Source organism: Morus notabilis, unplaced genomic scaffold (genome assembly GCF_000414095.1).
Source record: "Morus notabilis unplaced genomic scaffold, ASM41409v2 Scaffold1300, whole genome shotgun sequence".
In the NCBI taxonomy this organism is placed as follows: domain Eukaryota; kingdom Viridiplantae; phylum Streptophyta; class Magnoliopsida; order Rosales; family Moraceae; genus Morus; species Morus notabilis.
This window is the reverse complement of record NW_010362109.1, coordinates 104,082-120,102: the sequence shown is the minus strand read 5'-3', so window position 1 is coordinate 120,102 and position 16,021 is coordinate 104,082. Positions and strand designations below refer to the sequence as shown.

Sequence of the window (16,021 nt, the reverse complement as noted above, 5' to 3'; positions counted from 1 at the left end):
AGATAACACGTCATTCCAAGGGGGGAAAAAAAGCATTTGATTTCCTCATATATGTCAAAATTGTAGAAATAAACTCAACTTCTCTCACAAGTATCAGAACCAAATCTGAACTCCCATATTTGTCAAGAAAATATAACAAAGTTAAAACAAAAAATAAATCAATGAAAATATATGTACAAATGATTAAGTTCTATTAGAATCACAAATATGTTATCTAGTGAAGGAAATCAAACATTCTATTACGTGTTTCCTTAAAATTCTCTTTTTTTTTTCTTTTTTTTTTAATGATCAATCAGCAATGAGAATTCATTAAAGAGTCACTACAGAGTTAGGATATAGGACAAATTCAAAGCCATAGAAACGGATGTCACTCACATGACTAGACAATACAAACGCACCGTTAACTCAACAACGGAGAGAACTCTAATAAGTGGAACAATAACATGATTCGGCCACATAAAAAAGACTCATAATGCGCCACATCCTAATCTTAAAATTGACCCAAGCCACACAACACAAACTAAGCGCAGTGGGTAAACCACCCTCTAACTGAGACAAAACACCGATAGATGGGGAAACCATCACTGTTATGACAACACTAATATAATTAAAAAACTGTAAAACTGTTATAACTTTATAAAGATTCCAAACGATTAACCTAGCAAGATCAAGCTCCTCAACACTAGAAATATATAAAGCACGGTAGGAGCAGCGCCAAAAAAAGGCATCTGAAACAACGACGGAAGCGTCAAAAATACGGCGGCGCATGGATCTCACGCGCCGTCACCAACGGGCAGCAACTGCCACACACGCCGATCCACCTTCCTCGCCTACCTTCCGTGACCTAGTTCTTGTAGTTTCAATGGAATCCCGTGACGAACGCGTCCTAAATCTAGGGTAGAAGAACGGCAACTTATTCCCTTTGAACGGCTCCATTCCGATAAATACCCACACTTTAAACGGCTTCATTCTGAACCACTGACTACAGAATGCACTCTCTCTATTCTTGTAGAGTCTCTTTAACTTTCTCTCGTTAAAAATGATTTTTTTAAAAACCTTAAAATTATCATTTGTTTCAAGTAGAATATATTAATTAATCTAAATTTTTTAAGGCTTCCTGCTAATAGTTAATACCAGAAAGAAATAATTAATTATAATTAAAACAAAATCAAATACAAAAACGGAATTGAATAAGTGGAGTAGCACTAAACGAGCGAACTGACACCGTATCACCATACTTAAATATTAAGAATAATAGTTTTGGTTTGTCAAACATATTTACTTTAGTACTTTTTTTAAACATCAATCAAGGCACTAATTAGCATGCAGAGCAGTTCAATTCCTCTATTACTTAAAATGTTTGAAATGAAGCAGATTTGACAGGTCCATTAAATCTCCCTTCAAACTATGTGGAAAGTTGTACTTAACTACGATTATCAAATTCCTAACAATGTGAATTAGGTAGCCTGCCCACTGACTTCAGGCAAGTGTTTTCATCTTGTTCCTTTACTATGCAAACTATGTTAGCTTTCCTTTACTATGGAAAAAAAAAAAAAAAAAAAAAAAAAAAAAAAAAAAAAAAAAACCCGGTCGTAGGACATAGTTCTGAAGAGCTAGATCCGAATTAAATCATAAATCATATTACGAAAATATGATCATAATTGTATTCTATATGTCCTTCATACTCTACTGTAGAATTCTCTTTGTTTGTACTTTTTGAAAGCATTTATCAAACATATGTCCTTCATACTCTACTGTAGAATTCTCTTTGTTTGTACTTTTTGAAAGCATTTATCAAACCGTAAAGAAATGTAATGAAAAAAATAATATGATTGAAAAGAAAAGTAAAATAATAAGATTAAGAGTTATTCATTCGTTTTCATGTATTTACTTAACTATTAATTGATGTAATGAGAAACAACCTCATTTCTTTTCTTATGTTTACTAAAATTAAAAATAGCAATATCAAAATGTAATTATTAAAATGTCATTTTACACAATTAAATAGGCACTGACTATATAGTAATTCATTAAGGTTAGATAAATAAATTTAACATTCATTCCCTATGATAAGAAACTAAAAAAAGATAGTGCAAGAATTGGTATTTCCTTTCCTCATTACCTATATTGTGAGGTCCACTAAATTTTTATTGCTGATTTTATAAGTAAACACATTATTAAACAGAAAAAAAAAAAAAAAAAAAATCACCCCCCCCTTTCTTTTTCCCTTTAATACAAAGTAAACATGCCCTTCAAGTATTAACAGCGTTAAGTCAAAGTTCTTGGAATGGCTCTTCTTGAAGGGTTGACAGAGCAAAGGGAGCAAAACAACTTATTTATTTATTATTTTATTGCATTTTGTTAAAGAGGCATCTGAGCAGCTCAATTTCAACACTGAAATCTGCTCTTTTGGACTTTTCTACGACGTTGAAATAGTAGGAGAGTAAAGACACAAGATTTGAACAATACATTGACGCTCATATAATAATGGTACAGGAGGGTTTTGGTTCGGTTGGATGAGGTTTGAGGGAGGTTGCGACTTGCGAGACCCGTAGTGTATCAAAAAGAATATAATAATTATAATAATTAATAGACCTGTAAAAGCAAGGGCACATTCACACATTTTTCTATCCATAAACCATTTTTCTCATCACCTACAAGGTTACAATCTACCAAACGCTATCAAATGATTTGGACATGTGGAGGGTAAAAAAGTGCATTCAGAAAAAAACTTTAAAACATTAGTACAGCTTTAAACTTTGAATAACAAAATACATTGCCAAAATTGGTGCTCAGCAGTACAACGCTTCAAGCCTGTATGAAATCAAAATTATACTCCGCAAAAGGGCAGAAAGAAAATGAAAAAGAATTGCCGTTTCTCAATGTACATTGTCAGGCAAAAGATCACACGAGGTCAGAAAAATAAACAAAACAACCCCTACCGAAATTTTGTCGATTCACCAACCAGCGGTCAACCATGGAGGCCAAGACATACAGCAGGCTGCTGGCAAGGAAAGTAGTTTAATAATAGAGGGAGGTGTCAATAAAGCATAAACCAAAACACAGAGATCTCATCATCTTCCCAGCTGAATCAATTGAACCATCGATAGGTGAAAGCAACAACAGTTGGAAGCAAACAAAAGCACGAACTGGACAGGCCCGGAGACGAGAATCATATTTGGCAAAGGTAATGACATTTTAGAATTGAGCTATTTGCTGTTTTAATGCCTGCAACATCTTCAATTTTGACTCGCAAATTTGAAGAAATTCGGCAATTACCCTACATTTCCCTGTTACTATTTTCCTCACAACATCAACATGACTCCACGACTTCAACGCTTGGGAGATCTGCTCACCGAGGTCAATGTCATCCACGGATGAAGCTAGAGTTTCTAGAATCTGGAACACCTGTCCATGGCGCTCCTCTTCCTTCTGGAAAGAGGAGAGAAAAGAGTCTAATTTCTCATCCTCTGGTCTGTTAATGATCTCTTTAAACCACTTCACAAGATTTTCTAATGTACTACATAAAGACAGGACCGAATCACGGGTCTGAGAAAGAGCAGACAGGTCTGAAGGTCCAGTTTTCTTCTTCTTTTTTCCAGATGGAAGAGACGCACGGACACAGGCTTGAATCACAAGACCATGCCAAGCAAATGGTTCAGTAACCAGCTGCACCAGAATTGGAAAGCTATTCCAAGGAGAGCTAATGGAAGGCTCTATCAAGTTCATCTGTTCCATAATATACTTCTCCAGCAAAGAATTTATAATTTGCCAAGTTTGAGGCTGACGTCCATCTCCATCTGCACGACCAAGTTCATGGGAACTCAAGTTCCATGAGTTCAAAAACACAGCAAAGTTCAACCAATCAATCAAGTCCGAACCAAATACCTATGACAAATTCAAATGTTAGTTTCATATCAAGATAATCCCTCATATTTAGAATACACAGACTCATAGAGCTATAAACTCAGACAACCACCACCTTGTCAGTTAAATTGTATACGTGACAACAAAACCTTGCCTGAATATATGCTAGGTGCAAGTCTTTCCAGGGGCCAATTCATTTAAACCCAACTCTTGGACGAAGAGGAAGCATGACCAAATAATAGAAGTCTGACTTGTGTTCATAAAATGACTATCAAGAAGTATTGCAATTTGCTTCACTAAGTGGTTCTAAAGGTAAACTGTAAAGAAATTGATGAATACAATAGCTCAACTGTTTATGAAGCGAATTGCAATATTTCTAGATAGTCATTTCAAACAAATTGATGAACGCATTAATTTAACTGTTTATGATGATTACCCAAACGTGCTAACTATTTCACAACATGATCGTGGATATGCAATTGCGGACAATGACAGAAACCTACAAAATGACTGGCGATAAAGTGCCAACTCTAAAATGCAAGTAAATAATGCATGCTTTATCAATCAAAGGTCAATTGTGAAATCATACCTCAGAAGACTTTAGGCCACCAGAAACACTCGAAACAACTTCTATTGCCTCGCTAAAAGAAAATCCCAACATTTTTGCATAACGCTCGAGCAAAACCTTCAGTTCTGAGGAAATATTTGGGTCAGAAATTGAACCATTGGCCTCAAAATTCTCCTTGACCGATGCAGATGCACTCTGAATAGACAGATAAATCATCCTAGGAAGAAGTGATTTCCTCTCAACAGCTCTTCGTACACTTGCTTCCCTTTCCCTGGTCTAGTTTTGGTGCCATCAGAGAAGGAAATTTACAATAAAGCAAATGAGAACATATTAAAAAAATATATGGAGCATAGCATGATATAGAAATAACATTGTTAAGCAAGAGAGGATATAATATCAAACTAGTTTCTGGACTACCAAAAAATTAAATGCAAAATACAAGAAGAATATATGACATACCAAATCTTCTCTAGGACAATAGGAAACTCCTTCAAAAGGGCCTGAAACAAGTAGAAATGTTCACTTTTCAACAACAAATCATCATGTAATTCCCAAAAGATGTGGAATAGTCCTTTACAGTTTTACAGGCAGTTAACACTGGAGACAAGATGCATGTATCACTGACCTAAAAGATAATTTCTTTCCGAACTTGGGGTCCACCACGGCCGTGACTGCATATCTTCATTGAACGTCAAAGATTTGGACCCAATCTCATTAGAGAGTTCAAGGAAGTGAATCCCGCATTTCAAGCTCCCAAGGACAGCCTAAAACAGGAGATATGAAAACGACGTTTACTATTTGATATAATAACAGTACAACACAAGGAGTATAATGCTGAAGTTGCAAAACAAATGACCTCTTCTTCTTCGATCTTATCCGCATTCTGCTTTAGCTGCAGAATGGGTGCTTCAACCCTTGCAACTAAGTACTGATAAGAGTGTTGAAGCCGTTCTTTAAACTGAACAAATTCAATCACCTGTAAAATACGAACATATAAATCCCATAGTTTCAATAATCACAATTACCCTACCAACAACGGTATATCTGAATCTGTGCCTCTTGAAATATTATGCACTTAGATTTACGTAGTAATACTACACTGTTTAAAACTAATGAATCCTTTCATAATTAGGTGTATCTTGGAATTTGGAAGGACAAAAATAATATGTTAACATATAGTTTGCCGCACGAATAACATCGGGCCTTAAAAGCACAAACATAAACAGATATCTAATATACCTTTGAGTAATTTCTATGGCGATAAGCAAGAAATGTCAGATCTGCAGATTCCCTGAAGTGGTCATCCATAAACTTAAGGTAATCCTGCAGCAGATTATTTAAGTCCACCCAAAGTGGAGAAACCAACATCTGAGGTAAAATGTGGTGCGAAATAGTTTCCGTCAGGATGTTTTTGACATCCAGCGATTTAAACCTAAAAGAAAAAGAAAATACAAGTCGTCTTAATCTTAAAACGCAAAGACGCTACGTAATAATTACCAAATGTTACATAACCAATGAAGTAAAAAAGAAAACTTACCATTGATGTGCTAATGAAAGGGCGCCCCAGTGAGAATACAAATGCAGCAATAAGATCTTGTACTGTGATACATGTCTGCAAAATATAATAAGATGATCAAGCCCCAGGAAAATTCAAAAATACAACTGATAGCAACCAAATGAGCAAAGTAAAAACAAGTCCTTACCTTCGAATGTTCAAGCCAAACTCGAGGACCATAATTGCCTCTGTAAGATAGCCAAGATGCCTAGTGCGCCAGAATAACTATGAAAAGCTCTATATGAGACCAGCTTCAAAACTAGAAGCCTGTAAACCATTTACTTTTATAAGTTACTCATAAAAAACTTATATCGTAGATGTTATACCTGAACCAATACGTTGCACAACATTGATAACAGCTCTTCACCATGCATGCTCTCTTGTGGATCCAAATCCTTTGAAAGTGGAAGGTTTTTACAATAAAGTTCTGCCATTTTAACAGCACGGTCCTCAAGTTCTGCAAAAGAATAAATTAATAAGTTGAAATTCAATAGGCAACTAAAATTGACATTTTCTTACAACTAAAGCTGAAACTCAAAAGAATAAATATTAGCGCTCACGCTGACATTTTACAATACCAGAAACAACGTACATAATTAACTCACAATAAAATTGACAACCACTCCAATGAAATATAGATAAAATGAGCTACAAAATAGTGATAACCACATGTAAGATTAGTAACAAATTCTCAAGACCAGCTGCCAGGTTTTATTCTAATGATAACAATTTACCGGGTCAAATGTTTGTCAATTGATCAGACGGCATATTGCCTCGAGCAACGCTAGCATATTCTTAACATGGATACCATTACATACAAAGTACACAAATAAAGAAAGATTTAAAATTAATTCTTGAATACTTTCCACAACCCACCAGTGATAGGAAGCTCAAACATATTTCCCATCAATTCTTGAACTTTTAAAAATGTAATCGACTGTCCAAGCACTTTTGTTGGCACTGTAGAAACACACTCATAAGCTTTATTTAACTTGCCGACGAATTCTATCTTCTTCTTAGGGCTTAAGACATCAAGAAACATTTCAACATCTGTCGTGGAGCAGGTCAAGTGACCAAACCTGAGTTCAAACAATCAAAAACATCATATGCCAGAACAAAATTGTAAACTCTCTAGAAGTGACTATAGGAGGGGGGAAAAAAAACAACAAGGAAGCAGAAGGTTGTATGAATGTCAACCAAAGTACTAGACTATAATTGAAACAGTTTACTAAAACCCTCTAGAACCTACAAAAAGATAGTTATACAGCAGATAAGGTAGATTGATGATAAGAATTGGTCTTATCTAGTGACAAGTTAAAATAAGCTCATATGCAAACTCATCGAGAATCACAAACAAGATGGGAACTTATTCAATACCGAACAAAATATTGCATCAACAACTCCATTAACTTCTCATCATTGTCCTTCCCATGCAACTGCTTTCTCCTTTCAATTTCAATATTTGCCAAGTACGGACACCTTATAAAATTCTCATCAGTATCTTTCTGTAGCTTTTGCACAAAAGCGGATGCATTTGATATTCGAGAATCAAACTGCACATTCAAAATTGCACAAGTAAATATACAACTATCACCAGAAATTTTTGCTTCTAAAAATGGACTAAACGAGTTCATCTACTATGTGCAAAATACGCACCACGTCATCCGTCAAGTGTGAAATCTTGTAATCAACAGGTTTTGAACGATTAATGTGATCATTCATGGCCCTATCAGACCAGTACCTGTCATCCTCCAGCAAACAGCCAAGATAATCTACGAAACACTCCCAATCATCAGAGCTGCCAAATGAAAGGAAAAATAAGTGATAACAAGGGAAAATAACAGAAAATAAAGACAAAGCGTTTATAAATAACAATGAACATTGAACTCTAGGCCTAAGGCAAAAATGGCAACTATTTCATTCTTATTCCAAATCGAAGTTCAACATCTTCCACTATTAGTTTATACAAATCAAACTATCAAAGGCAAAGCATAGCAACAATGCACAAATATCAGCATATTATTCATAAGTACAAACAAGAAGGAAAATGAAACTAGACAGTAAAAACAAAGATAAAGCACAAAGGGACAAAAGGGGCACTGAAAATCATGATTAAAATCAGCTCAATTTACGAATTGGATGCCTAATAGCTAGTGAAGAACTATCATCGATTGCCAAGGAATAATGCTAAGCAAATTGCTCCAATGATTTTTTTATTTTTTATTTTTTTAAAGGAAAGCATACCTTAGTTCTAAGATTTTCTGAAATATATTGGCAGCTGCACTGTAATCACCTGCCCGAGCAAGAAGCCTCCCCTGTCAACTTGAAGTCAAAGTTCACAAGTTGATAAGGATAGCAAATAAGATTGTTTGAGTATCAAAAACCCAGTCCCACAAGTTTAAAACTGGAAGAGCTTCATGAGATTTAGAGAGTTAGAACCATTATTTCATTCTTTAATGAGTGGTGACAAGCCAATACAACGTTCGCAAAACAAATGCACCAGTAAGAGTTCTAAGTAAGAAATGTATGTTTCCTTTGAATCAAAGCAAGTTAGTAACTGGGAATTGTTAATCTTATTTCCTTGCTTCCGGTTCCTTCTCGAGTAGACAAGTAGCTTTTTTGTACCTGCTTGTTCATTATTTCCATGTTAACTAATATTATGAGATGGCTCTATAGTTCCAGCATCCAAGTTTTCATTAGTCAAATCACTAGGTTCCACATTTATTAAGAAATTTGGACTTTGAACATTATCAGATGTGCCAAGGAAATCAAGAAAATCAGAATAATCTTTCACTTAGGCTCTCCCCCTGAAGATGATTATCAAAAAATGGTTGATCTTCAAAGAAGATTACATCTAAAGTAACAAACATTTTTCTTGTTCTCGGATCATAACATTTATACCCCTTTTGGTGTGGAGCATAGCCTACAAAAACACACTTCCGAGCTCTAGGATCTAATTTTCCCCGATTTTGGTCATGTATATGGGGTAAAGGCACTACAACCAAATACTTTCAGAGGTAAATCAAATATCAATCTTGAAGTTGGAATGGCATCTTTAAAGGTATTAAGAGGAGTTTTGAAGTTTAAGATTTTTGTAGGCATGCGGTTTATGAGGTATGTTGCAGTTAAAAGTGCTTCTCCCCAAAGATACTTAGGGACATGATGAGTGAAAAGTAGTGCCCTAGTGACTTCTAAAGAGATGTTTGTTTTTACGTTCTACTATCCCATTTTGTTGGGGTGTATCTGGGCATGTGCTTTGATGTATTATCCATTTTTTTGAAAAATAATCCCCTAGGACGTCATTAAAGTATTCTCTCTCATTGTCACTTCTGAACACTTTGATTGTTTCCTGAAACTGTGTCTCAACCATTGTATAAATCACTTTAAAAATCTCTTTTACCTTAGATTTATCCTTTAGTAAATAAACCCAACTAAGCCGTGTGTGATCATCAATAAAACTAACAAACCATTTTTTGCCAAACATTATTGTGACTCTAGATGGTCCCCAAACATCATTATGAATTAACAAAAAAGGTTTTCAAGCTTGATATGGATGGTCTTGAAGGGAAAAAAGAGTGATGATGTTATGCCAATTCACATATTTCAGCACTACAACCAAATACTTTCAGAGGTAAATCAGATATCAATCTTGAAGTTGGAAAGGCATCTTTAAAGGTATTAAGAGGAGTTTTGAAGTTCAAGATTTTTGTAGGCATGCGGTTTATGAGGTATGTTGCAGTTAAAAGTGACAAGGTATCAGAACGGGAGGTCCTGAGTTCAAACCTCCGTAATTGCACTATTTATCCCCATTTAAATTGTCATCATGCGTTGGGTTTTTAATACATCTCGGGCTTAAATATTCACGTGTAGGGCTTTTCAATTAATTTACTCACACGATTGCCCATTGTCCAACCCACACGTGAGGAGGAGTGTTAAAGTATAAAACTATTGTTGGCACGCCTCCTAACAGCTTAAGCTTTTGGGATGGATTGGTAAACTAGCAGGAATAATTCAGTGTTTTGTCCCGTAAATCAGTAAACCCCAATAGAAAAAATCATTTGACAAAGAGAAACTCAATTCATATGACAATCAATAAATGTCGAAACATGAAATGTCTGTAAAGAAGTAATACCACTGATGTTTTAAATTATTAAATCCTCCCAAAGTACCTGCATTCGTAGCTTGTCAACTTCAATCACTAGCAGCGATCCTAACTTCCCAGAGAGAAATTCCAAAGCGTCGCCATACTTTGCTTGTTGCTCCAATATGGAAATATAGACCATAAGAGCTGCAGTAGTTCCAGCTTTTAGTAGGGAATAGATAACACACGAGAATACAACAGAAAAGTTCCCTGTAATGAATACCTTCAGGCTCATGCAAACTATGGGAGGCTACATGCTTCTTAAGTAAGCCTTCAGCTAAAAGTAAGAGCTTCTCTCCCCCATTTCCACAAAGCACCTTACAAAGTTCCAACCCAAATTAGTTGAAGCATGTCCTTAAAATAAGATCAAATCTTAATCATTATGATGAGAAATCCAACGGAAACTGACAGTACGAAAGCTTAATAAAGATTAGAAAGTCTTAACGTTAGTATCTGTTCTCCCTAGAATATTGTCAAGACTATCTAAATCATTCAAGGCCATGAGCTTATCTTGACAGGGGACTCAAATATATTTGCAGGGGCTCCAACCTTGAGATTTTAAATCAAGCGCGATCAGGAGGTTCAGGGCATTTCTATGATTTGAAAATAAATAAATAATAGACTCAACTCAAAAATCTTTAACAACAGCAGACATGCGTACTAACCAGATAAGATCATGAAGCCACCCTAAACAATCTGATTAATTATCTCCTTGGCCTTAGCAATCACACAGAAGGATCTGAGATTTTCATTTGAACAGCCTTAGCAAATCTTTGCACTAATCTTAAAAATGACTCCTAAATTCCCTGTTTTCATGTGGGTGGCAGTATTTTCAAACCTGAAACTAGATAATATTGTTAGCAGTTGCAACCATCAACAGGTTTTGTCTTGATTTTGGACATACTGCAGTTTTGGAAGCAACAAAAATTGCATCTATACTATCCTCCCAGGATCCATTGCGTTGAAAACATACTAAGTTTAAGGCTTCTGCACTTGTGCTAATATTCAATAACGTATATACTGTCAGCCAAAAAACCACTTGAACTTAAACGCATGTCAAACATTTCTAATCCAAACAAGGCAAGACACTACACTACAAAACTTAACTGACGCTCAAAAGCAAAAGTAGGCACCATGAATAAGTCACAAGCCAAAAAATGAAAAACTAAAACTACAACCACATGCAGATCATAAATTAAAATTCAAGTTAAGAAAAATATGTTTGAATTTATATACACAAGTTATGTAGTGTTGCACCTTTCTCATTTACTTTTTGATGCTTCCTTTTTCCTAAGGGGGTCATTTAATACTAAGTAATGTCACCACTCACCACCAGTAACCAGTCTCTGGGAGAAAAAAGAATAACCAAATCCTAAAAGACTCTGAAGAGAAGAAAGAAAGTTGAAGGAACCTGTAACTGGATACTACAAACTGCCCACAGCAAAGACCTCTCTTCCGCAGCATGTTTGTACATCTTGATAGCTGTCTGCAATTAAAAGGAAATATATGTTTTATGCATATGCTTAGTAAACAGAAAAAAAAAAAAAAAAAAAAAAAAAAAAAAAAAAAAAAAAAAAAACGTGGAAATCTAGAAAAAGTGTCACACAAACATGTAGAACAGACATCATTATGAAAACACATCAACCACCACTCCGAAAACTTGGTAAACACAAAGACGCCTGCCAACCTGTTGTTGCTTGACGAACGAGTACTCCCGAACGTAGCAGTTAAAAAGACCCATCATCAACTCCAAATTGTTCGGAAACTTCCCGCACGCGTATTCATAACAGCTAGTAGCCAGATCCACTGTTTGCAAGAGAATTACAAATGTATCAGTAAATTATGCAACCCCATTTCCATAAAAAATAATTCAAAGCAATACAAGTCCGACTGACAGTGATCAAGTCGTTGGAAAACAATCTGCAGGGTACTGAGAGTAAGGTCATCCATTAATACAGAGTCGTTGTGATACAAAAGCTCTTTGGCATTTAAGCAAACGGATAATGCTTCTTCAGCTTTCCCCATTCTTTCCAGAATTAGAGCTTTAAGTGCCTGCAAAAAACAAAAAAGCATAAACGATATAAGCAATCTCATTCCAACAGAAATGTGCTAAAATAACGAAAACCAGCGATTAACAACAAAAGTCATATACAACAAACGAATTCTTCAGAACTTATATATGATTAATCCATCCATTACTGGCTCTAAGAGTTTCATTCCAACAATTTTCACTTCTTTAGACACAAAATCACACTAAAATACAACTCCATTGAATTAACCGGCAATAAAGTGGACATGCAGAAAACAAAATACCCCAAAAATCTCAGAAGTGGATAAACCATAACCAAAAAACAACAAATTGCAGAGATTTCGAGTAGAACAGAGATGGAAAACAAGGAAAACGAGTCGGATGGTACGTAATAAGTACCAGAGCATAAGGAGATTTAGGGTTCTTGGCGAGGAGAGAGGTGACGAGTTTGAGAGCGTTCTTGAACTGGCGAGAATCGATGGCGTCCCAAATAGGGCGGACGCGGCGCTCCGGGATGCCACCAGCTAGGCCGAACTTGGACGCCATTAAAGGCCGAGTTTTGTGATTCGGCGAGAGACGGGGCTTGGGGGGTGGGTTTTCTCTTCAAAAAACCAAGGGAAATGTTACTGTTGCTTATGAACGCGAGAGAGAGAGAGAGAGAGAGAGAGAGAGAGAGAGAAGACGGGAGGGGGGAGAGAGAAAAAGGGGGGAGGGAGGGAGAGAAAGAGAGAGAGAAGGGGGAGGGGGGGAGAGAGAGCGGAAAAACCTAATCCCGTTTGGTTAGTTAGTTTGAATTTTATGATTTGAACCTTTTAGACCTCGTTCACTTCGCAGATTCGAGTTTTCAATTTGAATTGAGATGTGACATTTTTTTAGAGCTTTTTACTGTAGCAGAAAAAGTTAATGTGACATTTTCTAAGAACTTTTTACTGTAGAAAGCTAAAACTGAAAACTTGAATCAGTGAAATGAACGAGGCCTTAATTTGAACATAAAAATTCTAATTATATTTTAAATTATAGTTTGAATTAATGTTTAAATGTGTAGTTAAAGTTTTAATTTGAACAGAGAATAAAATTTAAATTTGTGTTTGGTATGTGTAAAAAGCAAAGAATGAAAACCTTTTTACTGTTCAGAATTGGTTTGAACGATCGAACTTGAAGTGAGCGCTAAACTCTAAATTGAGTCTTTTAACTTAGTTCAAACATAGAATATAATTCAAAATGCATGCTTATCAAACGTCAGTTCAAACTGTACTCACCGTTCAAATTAAGTTGAACTGAACTAGACCAGTAAAACAAACGAGGGTTCATTTATAAGAGTGTTTGGATGTAGTTTGAATCGGAATCAATTGACACCGCACTCGATTTTTTCCTATTCCGCTCCTTTTAGCGGAATAAACGGTGTTTGGTGATTCCTTTCCCTTTCGAGAGGAAAAGAAAATTAAAAAATTTATTAGCATGGTTCGTCTTTGAATTTTGAGTAATGTGATAATTTGATTTTGGTTATTTTATACGAGTACTCCCTGAACTTTTTAAATTTAATAATATATTTTTTAAACTTTTTTCTGGCAATCAACACCTTGAACTTATAGTTTTTATTGTTACTTAAATTTGTTAAAATTTTGACGGTTTTTTACACCTAACTTACAAATGATACCTAATAAGGACATTGATGTTCATTTTTGTTTAGTTTCAATACAAATACATTTAAAAACTTAAACTTCATTTAATTATAACTTAAACTTTAATCTAAATTTAACATAAAATTTTATTAATATCAAACAAAAATATCATCAATGCGCTTCTTAGGCTGTCACTTGTAAGTTTGGCACAAAAAATAATCGAAATTTTAAAGAATTTGAGCAACAGTGACTAAAAGTGTCAAAAATTAAAAGCTCTGGGGGTTGATTACCAGTAAAAAAAAGTTTAAGAACTAAATTGCTAAATTTAAAAAGTTCAAAGAGTGTTAATACTAAATAGCCTTTCATTTTTAGACTTATAGTTTTAGTAAATTATTTAAAAAAAATTTACAGTTTTGATTCCTCACAGTAGAATTAATAAACAGTTTCTAAAAGAAACTTAACAACAACAATTATATTTTCATTGCGTGATAACTTGTAATTTTATCAAAATAATATATTAAATAAAAAATGTTATGTTAAAATCTGTTAAGAATTAGAATATTTCGAATATAATGTAACTATTTATGTAAAATTAAGGTTTTATGCAACATAGGTTGATCTATGTTAAATTTCGTAAATACTTTTTTCAATTTTATATCTACGGAAAAATATGCCAAAAATAATAAAAGTTTAGGAATATAATCTATTAAAATTAAAAGTCTAGTTATCATAGTGTGACTATTCTCAAAATTTAAGGATTAATTGTACTAATAATAAAATCATAGGTCTATTTTCAGAATTTAGGAGATTAACTGTACTAATAACAAAAAGAAAAAAAGAGACAACACCTCTTAGAATGTATAGGTCTTGAATTTTTATCTTTTATACTTGATTAATACTCTTTAGTTAAATAACTATATTAGTTAAAAGTGTATTAATTAATCAATAATAAAGGGTAAAAATCTCAAAACAATGCAATAAAGGGTAAGTTTTTCAATTTTCTCTAAAAAAAATTTATTTTTATTTTGTTTCTTTTAATGGGTTCCCAAAGTTTTCATCTTTAGTATTTGGATCCTCCTTTTAAAAATTTACGGTTTGTTTAGTAAATATATTCACAATGTGGTGATTTGAACTTTTGTGGTTTGAATGAAAATTTTGAAAAGTGCGATTTGAACTTGTAGTCCAAAATGTCATTTGGATATCAATTGAGATGTGGTTCAAAAAGGGAATAAAATTTAAAATTGTGCGTGGGTATAGAATTAAAATATGGCTTTTTGTGAGACAATGAGTTCAAATGAGATGTGAGTTTTAGGTCATTTATTGTGCATTTTGGTTTAAAATCTTGAAAGCATAGGGGGAAGGGGATTGTTTTGAATTTAGGGCTACTTTTTGGTTTAGGTTGTCAAAGCATTAGTTCAAAATGAATCTAAACAAAATGTTGTCAAAAAACATTTCAAACTAACTAGTTCAAAACACATAAACTAAGGGGTTGTTCGGCAGTTGAGTTTTTGAGTCAAAAACTTAAAAAAAAAAAAAAACAACTCGAGTTATAACTTTATTCAAGTTCATGTTCTTTTAAGTTTGAACTCGAGTTTAAACTCGAGTTTGGGACTAAAACTCGAGTTCAAGTTTTCCCTTCAACTCGAGTTTAGAAACTCGAACTTAAAGTAATAAACAGTATTTTTTCTATTCTTAAAAATGCTATAACTTTTTTCGTTTTAATTCTGATTGAGATGATTTTTTTTTCTATGCATTGACAACGAAAAGACGAATAAAACTCCACCCATGTACCCTATTAAAATTTTCCATCAGCATTGAGTTTTTATTAAAATACTATCTTAATACAAATTCAAGTTTTGACTCACTCAAACACAAACTCAAAAAGATTCTTATCTCCATTAAACTATTATTAGTGCGTACGAAGATTACGGTACACTGCCCACATTGCATGCGCTCTTGCATCCCTTAACACATTCATCTCCAGTTATGCATTATAATTCAATGGTTGTCCTTCGTGGTTGTTATTGTCATTAATATCCTCTTCAACATTTTGTGGATCAATGTCAGCAACCAGAACGCCATCTTGTGAGTACTGCTCCAATAATCTATCTTCATTACGGTACATGTGGATAAAATTATGGACTACAGCATATGCAACCAGAACCTTAACTTGCTTTTCAATGGGGTAACGGTTAATGCTTTTCAAAATACAAAATCTGGCCTTCCACACACTAAATGT

At 34.4% G+C, this 16,021-nt stretch overlaps 1 protein-coding gene across 1 annotated transcript; it reads right to left on the bottom strand.

Moving 5' to 3' along the window:
- Positions 1-2,776: 2,776 nt before the first annotated feature.
- LOC21394417 (N-terminal acetyltransferase B complex auxiliary subunit NAA25) lies at positions 2,777-12,814 on the bottom strand. Its single transcript, XM_024167575.1, has 19 exons — positions 12,560-12,814; positions 12,027-12,183; positions 11,819-11,937; positions 11,543-11,617; positions 10,355-10,448; positions 10,160-10,278; positions 8,235-8,305; positions 7,647-7,788; positions 7,368-7,543; positions 6,867-7,069; positions 6,317-6,447; positions 6,139-6,215; positions 5,973-6,047; positions 5,675-5,867; positions 5,292-5,411; positions 5,061-5,199; positions 4,895-4,935; positions 4,457-4,711; positions 2,777-3,888 (listed from the first exon to the last, which is right to left on the bottom strand). The coding sequence occupies exons 1-19, from the start codon at positions 12,704-12,706 to the stop codon at positions 3,199-3,201; spliced, it is 3,024 nt and encodes a 1,007-aa protein (XP_024023343.1). The 5' UTR covers positions 12,707-12,814; the 3' UTR covers positions 2,777-3,198.
- Positions 12,815-16,021: the final 3,207 nt, after the last annotated feature.

Coding starts and splice junctions, on each gene's coding strand:
- LOC21394417 (XM_024167575.1), bottom strand. CDS start 12,706: ATGGCGTCCAAGTTCGGCCTAGCTGGTGGCATCCCGGAGCGCCGCGTC. Junction 12,184..12,559: donor CTAAATCTCCTTATGCTCTG/GTACTTATTACG, acceptor TGTTTTTTGCAG/GCACTTAAAGCTCTAATTCT. Junction 5,200..5,291: donor ATAAGATCGAAGAAGAAGAG/GTCATTTGTTTT, acceptor CTCCTGTTTTAG/GCTGTCCTTGGGAGCTTGAA.